Raw genomic sequence first — 17,146 nt, forward strand, 5'->3', positions numbered from 1 at the left:
AAGCAATAATCGTTTTTCTACGACAGTTTAGGTTGCTGAAAAATAATCATGGTTATAAAGGTTCTTTTCAAGTTATGATCGTGGAAAATAATAACGCAGTTTATTTATATAAATAAATAATTTTGTTATAAAATACCTATAAAACGGTTGGAAATCGCCCATACTGTCTCTCGTTTGTATATATAAATATATATATGTGTATCGTATCGGGACGATTATAATCGACGACGATAGTGTCATTTCTCGTAATATTCTTGCTGTTGAAAAAAAAAAAAACAATCGTCACGGGTGTGACTCGGAGGGGATCGTTCACGGAGACGGGCGCCCGGCGGACAGTTTGGAAAATATTGGAATAACCACCGCCTGCCGGCTCCCGCCGAGCGCTACCAGCAGATAGGCAACCGGCGCCGGTTCGGTCGTGTAGTCCACTGCGCTCGTCCGCGATTCACTGGTCGTCAATTAGTAATTTCAGTCGCGCTGGTGTTTCGTGTTTGCCGCCGCGACCGTTTGATTGCATAATAAAAAAAATTGTTCCGAGGTACGCCCGACGGACGGACTTTATTGTGTCGTCTGGTCGACGAGTTGGTTTTTCTGTTTTCTCCGACCATGACGACGGATCTCGTTCTCATTCTATGACAGCCGCTATACGAACAACCGAACATTATGGGAGCCAAAGTGTCCAGGACCGATTTCGAGTGGTCGCCCACGGAAGAGCCGCACGCGACGCGTAGGAAAGAGATTTTGGGTTCGTATCTTGACGCATTTTAGACTTGTCTAAAATAGCATCCACTAGTAGTACCTAGTGGTCATTAGGTGTCACCAATATTTATCACTTTATAAGAGTACAAACATGGCGAGTAGGTTGGATTAGATTTGATTACAAAAATCACACTTTAATTTTGGTAGGTACCTAAACGTTTTTCTTTTTCAAAAATCTAGTAGGTATTACAGCACATTTAAAAAAAATTGATATTATTACCAACCAATCCAACCCTATTTTATCTATGTTAAAATATGCTATATGACTCTAAAAAAATTAAAAATGTATTATTAAAAATATATTATGACAATTTTCTTGCTGATTTTTGGAATTTATACAAATAGGTAAGTTAATTTCTGAACATGACTATGTATAAATATATTTTGTTCAATTTGTACAAAATTAAATTGAAATAGAGCTGTTTTATTAAATTTATATTTTTAGATTGCATAAAGATAATAGAGTAGGTACCTACCTACTTTTTGAAGTATTTTCTTATTTAGCTAATTATAGCCATACAAAACAGATGTTATATAGTTTGTTACAATAAATATTTTTATATGATATTTTTTAACTTAACTGTTTTAATTTCAAAAGTTGCTATTTTGCTTTTAAAATATTTTCTTAGTTACTTATTTAGAACATCTAGGTACTTTTTGTTGATTTATATAATACACAGACACACCACATACGCTACAATATCTTGATCACAGACTGAACAAATGAATAATAATATAATAAATAATTATTACCGACTTAGGTTTTTATTATTATTACCCATTGAACAAGATAGTTCATAAAAACAGCAATACTACTAGAATTATCAAATTAGTAATATAATGTGGCTGTGTGGGCGTATTTTTAACGTGGTGACACAGACTTTACCAGTGAAGCTCAATGAGTTAAATTTAGTATTATCAAAAACTGTTTTCTATATTCTATACAATGCATTTATGGCTCATGGATTATTTTTATAAATTTATGAGGACTATAAATTATAATCAATTAAAATAGGTATACCATAACAATTAAAATAATATATATAAAAAACCATAGATACTTATTATATATTATTATGCAATTTGTATAAATATGATGTATTTTAGGAAAGCATTACAGAATTTACTACCTTAGGCAGCTGCTTACACTGCCTAATGGGAAATCTGTCTGATTATTACGCATACCTATTATAAGTCACCTATAAGTGTATTTATATTTTACATGTTATGTATCCTATTTTGAATATTATAATAAATTATTTAATCAGTCTAACACACTAATACCTTAATTTAATTTCTGCCAATGCCTTAGTGCGAGACATAAATATTGCTATTATTACTAATATTCTCGCTAATATTTAACTATTGTAAATAACATAACGAACAGACATGTCTTATTATTAATCTCTCTAACAATTTTATTGTACATATTATATATTCATTATTGATAATTAAAATAGTATCATAAAAATATCAATTGCTTATAGTTGTAAAATAATATAGATTTTATACCTATTAATATATTTTCAAGTTATATAACATGATAATATTATCTTGGAACATATTGCTGAGTTAATATATATATTTTATGTTCCTAAGAAAGAAGTTGGGTTAATGTATAAAATTGCTGATAAATAAAATTTAATATTTATTAGTTATAATCACTGATTTTTTTTATATAACCCTTTACCTATAACACTTTACCCTTTGTCCATATTATATGGGCATTGTTTTATCATCAATCAACATGTTTTATACTGTAGATTGATACTATATTATAAATTTCTATCTTATATGAAGTACAATTTATTCAAACATATTTTATTAAAATTTAAAAGAACCTTAAATAACTAACAGTGCCTTAACTTCAGTATACCCCCTTCAGTATGATAACTAGGTTTATCATTACCTATATATAATATATAATATATGTATATTATATAAATTCATATTATACCTAATAACTAGGTATAATTATGTATTTTTTGAAAATTATAATATTAGTTATGACAATAAAATATGTATACCTATCAAATCATATGTATTAAAATTAATTTGATTCATACATTTTGTTCTATTAAATAAAATGTATTATTTAAATTATCAGTTTCCATATGTATTATCCTTGGTAGCATTATCTTTGTTGAACATTGACATTGACCTTAAATCATGTAATTTTATTTAGAATATTTAACCAAGGCTATTAAAACTAATCATTTTTAGCTATAGTTCAACTAAAAATTTATGTCTAAGTTTGATTAAGAGTTCAATACAATTAGGTAGTATTATTAATCTTTTATGATATCTTTAATACAGTTAAAATTAAAAACAAATAAATATTACTGTTTATTTTCTTATAAATAGTATTGGCATATAATCAATGTTTATAATTCTTGATGTATTTATAAAATGTAGAGGTATTTAATATCCATAATGTTTTTAGTTTGGAACATTTTAATTCTTCATAGTATAGTACATTACTTTAGAACTAATCAAAGAAATAACTGCAGTTTGTCAGGTTCTTTTTTTTTCTTTACTATTGAGTAATATGTGGCTACCTATTTTAATTATAGGTAATATCACTTCATTTTACTCTTGTCGTGTACTCATAGTATAGATTATACAAGAGAACCATTTATTGAAGTTTATTACCTGTAGTATGCTCATTGCTCATTATAATGTATGACGATTTATGAAAAAACCTAAACTTAATCTTTTAATAAAATTCTAAATCAGTGGCGTACTTGAGACGGCAACTCCCCATAAAAAAAAAAAATAGTAATAAAATAAAAATGTTCAAAGAATTTTGTATTATAATTTAATATTTTTATTCATTTATAAAATAATTATTATGATTTTTGATATTAATATTGATAATATAATATTTTTACGTTAATAATGAGAATATGGGTGTCATTCACTAATAATACGGGCGAAAAATATTGATAACGATGACGGTCGCTAGTTTGGGAGTCTATCGTTCGAGAGACTCAATTGTGTATACAAATTTCATATGCATAACAAGGAGGAGGATGGGGATAGATTATATAGATGTTATTCAGTACATTGAGATTAGACTCATTCAAAGTTTCTGCCATTCACATCGCGGTCGTCACATATTTTTCTGTAAATGCCTAAAACATGATAGATATTTGCAGCATATTGTACAGTTATGTGTCCAAAGTGTCCATGTTAGAGCATTGAATTTAGTTATTCAACATTGTATCGGCCTGTGTAGTAATAATGATATTATTATTATTTATTATTGGTATTATATACAAATCACAAACTTGATTATAATATAATAAACTACATCATACATTTTTTGTCTCCCCAATGAATTTACTTGTGAGCCGCCTCTGTTTGAAAAAAAATTTCCATAGAGACATCAAATGAAATTTTACTTAAATAAAATATGTTAGATAAAACCTATAAGGCCTGACAAGCCTATTTATAATAATTGCATATGATACAAATAATAATAATATTATATATTGAGTTGAGATGTATAGATTAAGTACTAAATAATGAAACTGATTATTATAAATGTTGCTTTTCAAATATATAATACATCTTATTAACATTATAACAAATTGTAATATATTTTTTATACCTGTATCCACAAAAAAAAGGTATACTCTATAAATCAATTATATTTATTACTTAAAACCCTAGGTATATTTTGAATTATGTTTTCATTCAATAGGTTGATAAACAAATTCCAAATAATCTAATCTGTAACACAGGACTTTATAATAGCAAAATGGTAATATAATTTTACATTTATAATAAATTTCAATATTTTATTTCAGAAAAGCACCCAGAAATCAAGAAACTTTATGGTCCAGATAAGAATTTTAAATGGATTGTTGTAGTTACTACAGTATTACAGTTGGGGTCTCTTTATTTGATTAAAGATTTAAAATGGCCAACTGTTATGATTTTAGCCTATTGTTTTGGAGGTGTTGTAAATCATTCATTGATGCTTGGTAAAATAATATTTAATAACTTTAATTGTTTGCTGTTTATTTAATTACTTTATATTTATGTTATATTGATTATTTTTTTTTTAATATATATTTTTAGCAATCCACGAAATTGCCCATAATATGGGATTTGGACCAAAATATCCAATGTACAATAAATTACTGGGTATGTTTGCTAACTTACCCATTGGTCTTCCATTCTCTGTCACTTTTAAACACTATCATCTAGAACATCATCGGGTAAATAATTTAATTCACCAGTAAATTATTCATAGTTAATTATAGTTGTTATATATTTCATACTATCACTATCTTAAAACAGTATAAATACATTTTTTAATATCAGTGTTTAAAGCAAAACTACACTTTACTGTTCTTTGTTAGATTGAAAAAAAAGAAGTTTATTCCAAAAAATGTTTAAATTCTTTTAATTAAGCATTGAGTTTCGTTTATTTTGTTCTATTTATTTATTGAACCAACATAATTTACATAATTTTATTATTATATATACAGTACCAAGGAGATGAGAAACTTGATACAGATATACCTACATACGTCGAAGCAAAATTATTTAATTCAACATTTGGAAAATTTATCTGGGTATTATTACAGCCATTTTTCTATGCTTTAAGACCTATGTTTGTATATCCAAAAAATCCTACAGCACTTGAAATCATAAGTGTTACTATTCAGTTGGCATTTAATTATTGGGTATATTTATATTTTGGTAAGTTAATCATGTATAAATGTAATTTAAAATTTATAAAAAATGATTAAGTAGTTGATAACCTTGTATAAACCAATTTTTTAAAGGTACAAAAGTAATAACATATATGTTAGCTGGTTCATTGATGGCGATGGGTCTTCATCCAGTAGCAGGTCATTTTATTTCTGAGCATTATATGTTTCATAAAGGATATGAAACTTACTCTTATTATGGTCCATTAAATTTTATAACATTTAATGTTGGCTATCATAATGAACATCATGATTTTCCGTTTGTTCCTGGTTCTAAACTTCCACTAGTGAGTTTAAATTTTAAGGATAGTTTAACTTTTTGAAAGCAATTTTTAATAACTCAAACTTAAAGATATATAAACAGTGTAGTGGTATTCAGTATTATTGTACATTTTTAATCAATTAGACTTTTCATTTAAATTAAATTTATTTTTGTTTTATATTTTTTAGTAATGTATGTAATATTTAATATTTTAAGCCCTTAATTCTATTCCTATTTTATTGAAATTATTTAATAATTCTAATCTATTTAAAAATAAATTAAATCATTTAGTTTTTTCTATAACATCATTTTTTTAATGCAAAGTACCTACCACAAATGTCATATATTTTTACTTGACAATTTCCTATATTAAAATATTTTAATTATGAAATTTACAAGATATGTTTTATGCATTTAGGTCAAGAAAATTGCTCCAGAATTTTATGATAATTTACCTCAACACCATTCTTGGACAAGTGTGCTGTATGATTTTATCATGGATCCTAATATTGGACCATATGCACGAATAAAGCGTAAACATAAAGGATTAAAATATTAACTGTTAAGTTACATGTTTAATATAAATCAAACTAAATGTTGATAGACGAAACTATAATCTGTATAAGATAAGCTATAACTCAATTTAATCTCTCTATTTTTTGTTATTAATTTACAAAAAATTAAAATTATCTATATATAAAAATTAATTAGCCCAAACAATGATTTTTTTTTTTAAATTATTATTATTAATAATATATTTATTTTATTTTATCAAGAGCTTTCCTGTCTATATTTACTACTAAAAATCAATTTAATTATTGTAATGGTTATTAGTTACAATCTTTAACCTAAGTGTATCAAATATTGTTTAATAATAGCAATTATTTTTATTTTTATTTTTACACTAACAATAATTATTTGCTTAACCATTTATTTAATTATAAAATTATTATTTTCATAAGGATTCCTTAAAAATATTATGTAAATAACAAGTATTAACTATAAGCCAAAAAGTTTTCAATTTTTTATTAAGCAATAAACCATCAATAAATCATTAATAAATTGTATAGCTAAAATAAATAATAATGTGTGAAATCATAAGATAACTAATTTTGTGCAAACATTTATTTTATGATAATAAATCTGAAATAATTTCCATAGTTTTTTATTAAATATATACAAATACATCTACATTTTAATCTTTCCTAATTACTATTGTAAATTATGAGTTTTAATTTACAGTTTTAGTATAATATTGATATAAATGATATTTATTATTTATATGTGATTTAAATATTGAGAGTATTGAGACACTATTGAAACAAATAAAGCAGGCCATCTATTAATAAAAATAAATCACTAGTAAAAAATGTTGCCTATTGAATTTTAACCGCCACATATAATAATTTTGAAGGTAGCCATTTTTTATATTTAGCTTTTTTTTAATCGCTCTTATGTATATTGTCTATGATACTGATTAATAAATAACAAATATATTATTATTGCTATTAATAACTTAAGTCCAAAATATGATGACTCGTTTCTTAACTAAGACTATCAAAATATTATTTTCTATTAGTATTTACAAAGTGTATTTTTGGAATTAAAAATAATAAACCACTTTTAGTAAGCAATCTCAAAAGATGTTGTTACAATTTAAAATTAAATCATTAAGTACTGCTTTTAGAAGTCCAATAAAAATAAATTGTTGAATCAGCCTTGAAGTATTTAAATGCAATATTTATGAGTTATGATTTAATCTTTTGTATTACAAAATAAATTCTACTTAATTTATTCATATACTATGTACCTATTGTTTATAATATTTAGATACCTACTATATGGAACTAATTTATATTGCTAGTAGATGATTAATTTTTTTAACTAAAATGCTTAATTTTTTACTTATATAATATGAACAAAAAGATTTGATATTGTAAAGTTTAACATTATTATGTTGTTTTTGTTTATTAAAGTAAAGTTTATTTTTTAAAGTGTTTGTAACTTATATTTAAAGTTTCAGTTCCTGATAATTTGCCACCTAGGTTTCTAAGTACCATAACATTCCTGAGTACCATAGATGGAATAGATGATATGAAGTTGTATTTAAATAAGCATAGCCTGAATAAATAATATTAAGTGATGATTGAATATTGATAGAAGGAAAATAGGACTTTATATTATCAGAAGGTTTAAGAATACTGAATATTATAAGTAGGTACCTAGTTGGTCGTCTATGATTATTTGAGCAACACCATAATTTATATATGTTATCTGTTAAGGTGAGTATCGGCATTTGGTGAATGTCAATTTTTTCTTAGGTGTAGACATTCACTGATGAATAGTATTTTTACGAATTAATTCGGCACTCAAAGGGTAAATAATTAACCATAAATTATTTTATTTTATATTATAAAAATTATTTGTTGAAACAATCTAAGCTATAATGACATTTTGAATTACATAAAATACCTGAGAATCTACAACAACACTTCTTTGATACACACTTTGCCTTACAATTATTGTATCTCAAGTACCCCTGTCCACCTCTTTGAGAAATTGAAGTGAAAGATTTTCTTAAGGACACGGATTTGTCAGTAGCAACTACTTCAGGAGATAATAGTTGTTCTTTACATAGGTACGGCAAATTGATTACGGGTGTATAATTGATTTATTACATCCTCTTTTGTGCCTAGTATGTAAAATTCATTATCGACAGCTATGATAACTGCCAATATGTTCTGTGGATCCATATGCCCTCGGTCAACATCAGGGACTCGGATATGAACAGTATCACCAAACCTGGCTGGAGTAAACTTTTGTCTTGATGAACGTAGCATTCTTTCAGATTGTAATTCAAATCCTATTCTTGCTGCTCTTCTATTTTGAATCATGTTTTTTTTTTTTTTAATTTATGATCTAGTTCACTTTGATCAACATTATGTTCCACCTGCTCAATGTTATTATATTGGATATCTAAGCTGTATACATTTAGTGAGATGGTCTTGATAATTGAGAGTAAATTTGTACTCACCATCTTTACACGTTTGCATATCGACTAAATCAACTTAACATAGAGAGTTGAGTTCACGACTTATAATGGGCTTTACGACTATCCCTTTCCTCGGGACTTTTTGTTTCTTTTGACATTGAACACATAAACTCAAAAATGTAATGTAACTGATTCATAAGTTATATTTTTATTTTTTGTTTGCAATTCATTAATTAATACCTATCTATAAACATTCACAATCTTTACGTACCTATGACACGATACACCACACACCAATCGTTGAACGTCTATACTCCAACTTTAACTAAACATTTTTAACATTCATCAAAACTCAATTTTGAATGTCAACACTCACCTATAAATTATAATTGGTGTGAATGTTGACATTCACCGGCGACTGTGGGTAAATTTTTAATATTCATTCAAAATGTTGACATTCACCAAAAACAGCAGTGAATGTCAATATTCACCTTAACATAGGTATATATACTTGTCATTGACAAATATTATAGACGTACGTTTTATAATCATTTTGGTAGTCAGTGTCGGTGATTTACACAGCTGTATTCTTAAGTGGTTACTAACTACTAACCTATGTTTACTTATATAGTTATATATTCCCTTTACTTCTTATAATATTAACAGGATGTGATACTCACATGTGTTGTCTCAGTCTTACAAGAGCGTAACATACCAAATTTTACGTTCAACAGATCACGTTCAGTTCCGTTAGTTAAATATTTAAAATAAATTCACTTCTCATAAAAATTAAAGGTAACATTATAATCTATGGTTTCGCTTAGGCTTTTTATTATATTTTAATTTTAAAGTGAGTTTTGAGTATTTTAAAATTGTAAATTACAACACATATGGGTATCACATCCTCAACTGGTTATTATAATATGATTATAAGTACACTATAGTAGGTCACCGTACGTAGCTCTGTGTCTGTACTTATATAAAAAATAAATTCAACATATTAAATCGCCGTATTATTTAATTTTAATATGATAATTTATTAGTAAACAGTTCACTAAAAATCCTATAACAATGATTATTTATCTTATGGAAGTAAGTGGTGCATTACAGACATCTATCCTAATTTCTTATAAGGATTCTATAGGCTGAGTCTTAAAAGAATGTCAGTGTAGGTACCTAGGTAACCTGTTTGTGTGACACATGAGCAAAATTAAATTCATGTTCAGCATAAGTGAATCTCTTGTCGTAGACCTTACACTTGGAGTTTGAACATATATGTTTCGAATTTTATTATACGTTAGGTTTTTGGAGATATTTCTATTTTTCTGCGGTTTATGAGTATTTACTTACCTGGCTAACTATTTTATACATTCCTACCTAGTAGCCAGTAGGTAGCAACTCATAGCTTGCATAGCAATTTCAATATAATTATGTTAAAAATCAGCCACATACCCAGTGTCGGTCTGGCTCATGACTGGGCCTCTGGTTAACTAATTTCGAATGGGCCCCCTACAAACTTAATTTTAACTTAAACGAAAAAAAAATTAACTGTCATTTAATAAAATATTAAAACTATTTTATATATAATTAATACAATTAGGTCGTTTTTTTCAACGTCTTTGTCAATATTATGATTATAAAAATGTAAACCAACATTGTTATTTAACAATTTTACAAATACAATACAAAATTTGAATTAAAAATTAACATTAAATTATTTAAATTATTAAAAAAGTAATCATACAAATATCCTAACATATCAATAACTTTATCTTTGTTTATACATTGAATGATATCATCTTCAACAAATAGACCAGTTAAAGGATCCAAATATTGCTGGCTTAATCGCTTAATGAAGATTTATGTTTGGTTTTTAAAATTTTTAGTTTTGAAAACCCTTGTTTATACTTAACTTCTTATGTACATGGAAGTATAAGAACATATTTTAATGCTATGTACAGTGTATTGAATAAGCCCGTTTTAGTTGTAAGTTTAAAAAGAATTTGAAATGTTTTTGGTAAACAGTTATTACAATTTTGTTCAATTTATTAGAGTTGTACCCAATTATAATTTTAAAGACATTCATATTTTTATTACATTTACAATTGGCTATGGGCCCCTAATATTGAAAAATATCGAAGGGCCACCGGCGATCGGCCAGGTAGCCAGGTGGGCCAGACCGATACTGCACATACCGCCCACATTGCCAATAACTGATTTTGGCAACTTTTTAACTACTACTGGTTTTGTCTATTTCTTAAATTAGTTGGCTTGAAAAATGGATAAATTCTAAACTGAGTTTGTGGTGTACTTAAAAATATGTGAATTCAACAAAAATGTAAATAACGCTATTGCAGATAATGTTATTAGCTTATTTTGATCATTGGTACAAATATACAATTCACCTTAATATTGAAGCTATATCAAACCAATATTATTTGTATTAAGTATCGGGAGTACCTATAGTATACCACATTAATTACAATTGTTGAGCACAAAATAAATACTCTATAGTCTATTATTTTTTTCGTAGATACCTATACAATGTAACTTAGTCTGTATAGTACGGTGTAGGTAGTATCTATACCTACTGTGACACTGTGTGGATGTGTAGGTACTTATAGAATATAAAGAGGATGTCGGTGAAATATTTGTTTTCTCTGCTCATACGAGCAAGTGAGCAACATAGACATCATAAAAAAACATTAAAAATTGTTTCTATGATTTTCAAGTAATATTAATAGAGTAATCTTTATGTATCTTTCGTCTATTATAACAATTTAGGTTTCTGAGTGTTTGTAATGCTATTGATTTTATATTTTGTCATTACCTATTCGACTTACCTAATAATTGAACTTTATTAATAAAAAACTTTTGAAAATTTAAGTGCATATTAAATTATGTTAAGACTATATTCATTGAATAATCGATAGATTACATCCTAAAAAATATTATTCACAATAATTTATGTAATGGGCTAGATTACTTAAAAAAAATGATTTCACGTGAATAAGTTTTGTCTATGTATAACGCGTGGGCCAGATAGAGAAAACAAACAGTTGACATTTCATTTAGTTTTACCCTTAGACAGCAGTAGTTCTCATCCTGGAATACGTAACATGATCTCAATAGAGGTATGCAAACAAAAGATTGAGCAATATGGTGGAAATGATGAAATGAAATGTACTATTATGTACCTAACTGTAATAGTTTGCTATTAAATTAAATATTTTGTTAAAAGTTGATATTGTTTTTATAAACATTGTATGACGCAAGCAAATTAAAATAAATAAATATTTTAAAATTTTCTTTTAAAATAAACCTTACTAGAGTCTGAGACTTCTCTTAATATTTAACTAGGTACTGTATTATTAAATATCACGACTTATCAATTTTCATTGTGTAAATGACAAATGTAGCCATCAATCATCATTTATTAACATGTGTAAATATAGGTAACAGTGTAGGTACACAATGTAATCGCTTGCACAATTGTTAAGTTGTACAAGTAACAATAAAACCACTTATTATACTGTTGTAGTCTGTAGGCAATAGGCATACGTAGGTAAAAGATATTATTTTTTGTTTCATCGTTTATGATTATGACTAATTTTGAATGTAAATATTAATAAAATAACATATTTAAACACAATAAATGACTTTGAGTGAGCATTATACATTTATACCACAGACCTCATGCTACAGTGTAAGGTTTATAGTTTAAATATAATTGTTAACATAAATTCAAAAAAGCAATGAACCATAAGTAATTTAGTTTGGTGTAAATATTTATAATTACTTAATTTGTTGTTACATCATATATATATATTACCTATATACCTACCTATTTATCTATAATTATTGTTAATATAATAGTTTTATATAATTTATAGCTAATAACTAGTCTGGGCATAAACGAGTTAAAAATTTAAAGTTAGGTTAATTTTATACATTTTTTTCCAACTTTATAAAAAATTAATTTTCATTAACTTAATTTTTAACTTAACTTATTTTCATTGATATAAACGAGTTACTTTTAATCAAATTTAGATTAAGTTAATTTATAAATAATTAAATAAGTAATAAATAAAATAAAATAATTATTGATAATGCATATTATATAATCATTTCCTAGAATTGGAAACTAGAAATATAGTTAAATTTATTTCTTGTTCCATTAAACAGAATTCTCCTAGAAAAATATTAGGTAAATTAATTTATATATAGCAATAGCTATATGCCCATATATAGGTATATGATATATTATTATAATATATATAAAAATATATACCATATCATACTGAGGCATACAGGTATATTATAATAATAACAATAATAATACCTACCTACTAATAAGTAATAACTAATAAATAATAAGTAATACATGATATTAAATTATTATATTGATATAGATACAAATCACAAATGTAAAATTCACAAGAACATACCTATTATAAAATGTTTCGTCCTAAATAAGTTATTTTTAAAATTAAAACTAATTGTAGTGTTATGATCATAATATTTATGGTTTTTATTAGTTTAAACCATATTACTGGGGGATATACAGTGAAACCTTCTTTAACGGACACCTCTAAATAACGGACGACGTTTAAGCGACCGAGAGTGTCCGGTATTTAGAAGTTTCACTGTATTTAGAAATTAAAAAAAAAAAAATTATATTTACGTAAGTTAGTAAGTTATTAATTGAAAATGTTCATATAATTTTTAACTTTAACTGCAGAGTTTAAAAAAAAATAGTTAACTGTTAAATTTTAACTTTTTAAGATGTTTTCCATCAACTTAACTCAGTTAAAAATTTATCATTAACTTGCCCAAGCCTGGTTTGTAGAATGACAATAATATTCGTATACCTACCTAACACTTATTTAGCATCGTGTACAACACTACAACGTCTACAACTAATAAATAAACTATATAGCAATGATAGTATATTCTTATTTAAATATTTTTCTGCTACTTATGCTATGTCAGCAAGGATTAAAATATAATAACACTTAATAATAGGTCAATACTGTAATAGATAATATATGTGAAATCGTTTATATATACCTACCTAATTTCACACTTCAGATGATGACGATGATGTTATACCTTCATTTCCTCATGTAGGTATAAAGTGTCTCAATCTTATTACTAACTCACACAATGACAAATTTTATATTTTAGAAGAACCGATTTTACTACGATATTTAATTATTTTATAATATTACATTGGATTGACCAGCTATTATCAAATTGAACTGTATAAGAATATTATCTAGGCACTTCGGAGGATTCTTTTATTTTGACATTTTAATTTTGAAACAAATTTAGATTATTTTCATTTTTCAAACTTTTAACAGCATGTAGATAATATTTTTACTTTGACATTTTATAATAGGTTGATTCACGGTCATTTTAAAAATAACACGGTAAAATTAATTATTGTGAACGAGTAAAATAATGAAGTAGGTAATTCGTATGTTTGAAAGACGGAGGCAACACATGCGTGTAGTGTTGCGACATGGCATAGTCCTATATTACTTATTAGTTATTAGATTTACTTATTCATCGAATTTTAAATTCGCATACATGAGCCGTATTATTTAGTATAAATAACAAACTTTTAAAACGTAATTTTTTGGAATCTATAATAAGTTAGACAATAAAGTTAGACTATAATATTGTCTGCAATCAGTTGTTGCGGCTCGTGCTCTTTTAATTGGCGGATGTGCACTATCACTATGCAATTGGTTCAACAAATTTATTATTTATTTACTATTAAAAGGTAATAAAATAATAAATAATATGCCATCACCTTAAGAATGCAAATATTAGAAATTGAATGACTGTAGAATAAAATACAGTTTTTAACAATAGGTAGTTGTTATGTATTCATTATGAATTAGAAAATTAGGTATAGGTACCTATAACTTATATAAGTCTATATAAACATTTGAAGGCAGTGCCGGCGGGAGATTTTGCGGGGCCCAGGGCACATTTTTTTCATGGGCCCTATACAAATTAAAGAAGTAAAATACATTTTTTTTCTATTTTACATAACCCCTAAAAAATATTTTATTTTTTATGTACACAATTAAACAAAGTATATTAAACGTACAATTTTCAATTTGGGTTTATTTTTTAAAACTCTAAAATGAAAAAAAAATGAAATGACAACAGAAAGTGCACTCCGATTGTGTCTTCGTGATGGTCATGCGGACACTCATCTCATACAAGATAAGGAGTACACAATCATTCTTCAACTATAAATGAATAATAATACGATAAACTATACGTATTTTCGGAAAGAAAAACACGCAACTCGGGTTATAATTGAATTATTGGAATTGATGTACACATAATAAATTACATTGTTTTCAGCGATTTATTTTAGACGTCGCCGTTGCCGTTGTTAGTCAGTCTACTCAGTCTTATAATTTATTTTTACTCTCACGCGTATTATTATATAAACTGATAATATTCATCAATCATCATCATAAATTTAAAACAACAATCGCATTTCTGATTTCTATCGAAATTATAATTAAATATTCATAAAATTATTCGTAATATAATATATATTGGTTACATTTTTTTTTTTGATATGCACTTCATTAAAAACCCACGAGGCACCACTACAGATAACAGATGGGACTTGTATTTTTAATATTAAAAACAAATTTATAGTATTACAAATTATTACATGCCATTTTAGGCGCGGGGCCCCTAAAATGGCGGGGCCCTGTGCAGCTGCCCCTTCTGCCCTGCCCTTCCGCCGGCGCTGTTTGAAGGTAGGTAGATACTTATACTAATGGCTAAATAAGTTATTTAGCCATGCTTATAATTATAGGGAGCTGACGTCTTATACATTTTTTATATTTATTTAGAAAAATTGTAAAACAATGTGAGTGACTTGTAAATATTTCAGAGCCCTGTTCAGTTCAAGAAGCTATATAGGTACAGTGGAACACTGGAGCGTCGACTATCCAACGTTAATTATCCTTACCTACTATTTGTGTACAAATTTATTTTTATAGTTTAATTTAACTTAGTTTTATCATTCTTTATGTTCTTTTTGTTGTGTACATATTATGAAATTCAAGATAATATTACTATCTAATATTATCTACTTTAGTATTTAACTTAAAAGACCAAACATTCTAGCGTTTATCAGGAATAAAAGACTAGAGTGGTTTGGACACACTTGAAGAGCGGATGTCAACTAATAAAAAAAGTACTCGTGGAAAAAATGAACAAAAAAAACCCCTAAGAAGTAAGAAGACCCAGACCTGGAGGATCGATGTACCTAGTTTCCTAAGATTTGAAAGCCATAGACCAGAATGTGAAGAGTTGACTTACAATAGAGAGAGATGGAGACTGGAGAGACCTGTTGAAGACAGCAATGGTCCTTAATGGACCGGTAAGCTGAAGAGAAGAATAAGAGAAGTATTAAACTTAATAAATTAGTTTTTAACTTTATTTTTTAATTTTTAATGGTTATTTGATTATCCGCATTCCCTCAATCTCAATTAGTGCGGATAATCGACGCTCTGCTGTACTTATAATATTATTATTTATTTTGCATATTTTGTCTCATCTACATAATATATACATACATAATATATTTTGTAGTTATACCTAACCTAACCTATATAATAAATATTTGGCATTATTGCAAATTTGCAATGCATACAAGCGTATATCGTATATTATAAAAATTAATACACATCATTGTAAAATCAATACATTCATCGCTCATCCGCTCAGTCGCTCAGAATATGTAAAATAAGTAAGGCGGCATATTTGTCATTAACGGTCAAATGCACTACCTATAGGCTATAATAAAATAAAAAGAATCACAGAGATAAGAACTTACACTTATTTCATATTTTAATTTATTTTAATGTTTTAGTAAAAAAGTAAAAAATGTATTTTTTTATTTAATTGCTTCCAAAAAAATTCACCATTGTCATTTTGACAATGAGAGTTTATTTTTCTGAAAATATTGACGTTTCAAAACTTTCTTTTCATTAATTTCCTGATTTTTATTTTCGAGAAAAATTGTGAATTATTTAACAACGTAATGTTATCAAACATGTGACCCGTCGGGCTATGCGCGCGTTCTCGTACGGCCAGCTGAACACTTTCAATGTGAGTAGTTGTACAGTGAAAACCTCTAAATACCGGACACTCAGTCGCTTAAATTCCGTCCGTTATTTGGAGTTGTCCGCTATTAAGAGGTGTCCGTTAAAGGAGGTTTCACTGTAATCACATTTTATTTCTTCAAAACTAGAAAAAAGTATTGAGTGACTTTTTGCTAAGTAAAAAAAAAAAATACAAAGTGAAAAATGTAATGTAAAAATTGTAAAATACATAGTATAGTTATTTGTATAAACAAAATTTAAA

The 17,146-nt window shown here is 26.7% G+C and overlaps 1 protein-coding gene and 1 pseudogene across 1 annotated transcript; one reads left to right on the top strand and one right to left on the bottom strand.

Annotated features, from left to right (window-relative positions):
* Positions 1–304: 304 nt before the first annotated feature.
* On the top strand, positions 305–7,739 carry ifc (delta4-sphingolipid-FADS-like protein ifc). The gene is made up of 6 exons (XM_015513575.2): positions 305–745; positions 4,572–4,748; positions 4,846–4,985; positions 5,259–5,472; positions 5,559–5,770; positions 6,164–7,739. The coding sequence occupies exons 1-6, from the start codon at positions 664–666 to the stop codon at positions 6,302–6,304; spliced, it is 966 nt and encodes a 321-aa protein (XP_015369061.1). The 5' UTR covers positions 305–663; the 3' UTR covers positions 6,305–7,739.
* Positions 7,740–8,164: 425 nt separating this feature from the next.
* LOC149060698 (uncharacterized) lies at positions 8,165–8,639 on the bottom strand (annotated as a pseudogene).
* Between the last annotated feature and the right edge of the window lie 8,507 nt (positions 8,640–17,146).

Source organism: Diuraphis noxia, unplaced genomic scaffold, assembly GCF_037042655.1.
Source record: "Diuraphis noxia isolate RWA-SAM2 unplaced genomic scaffold, SU_Dnox_SAM2 contig0001, whole genome shotgun sequence".
In the NCBI taxonomy this organism is placed as follows: Eukaryota; Metazoa; Arthropoda; class Insecta; order Hemiptera; family Aphididae; genus Diuraphis; species Diuraphis noxia.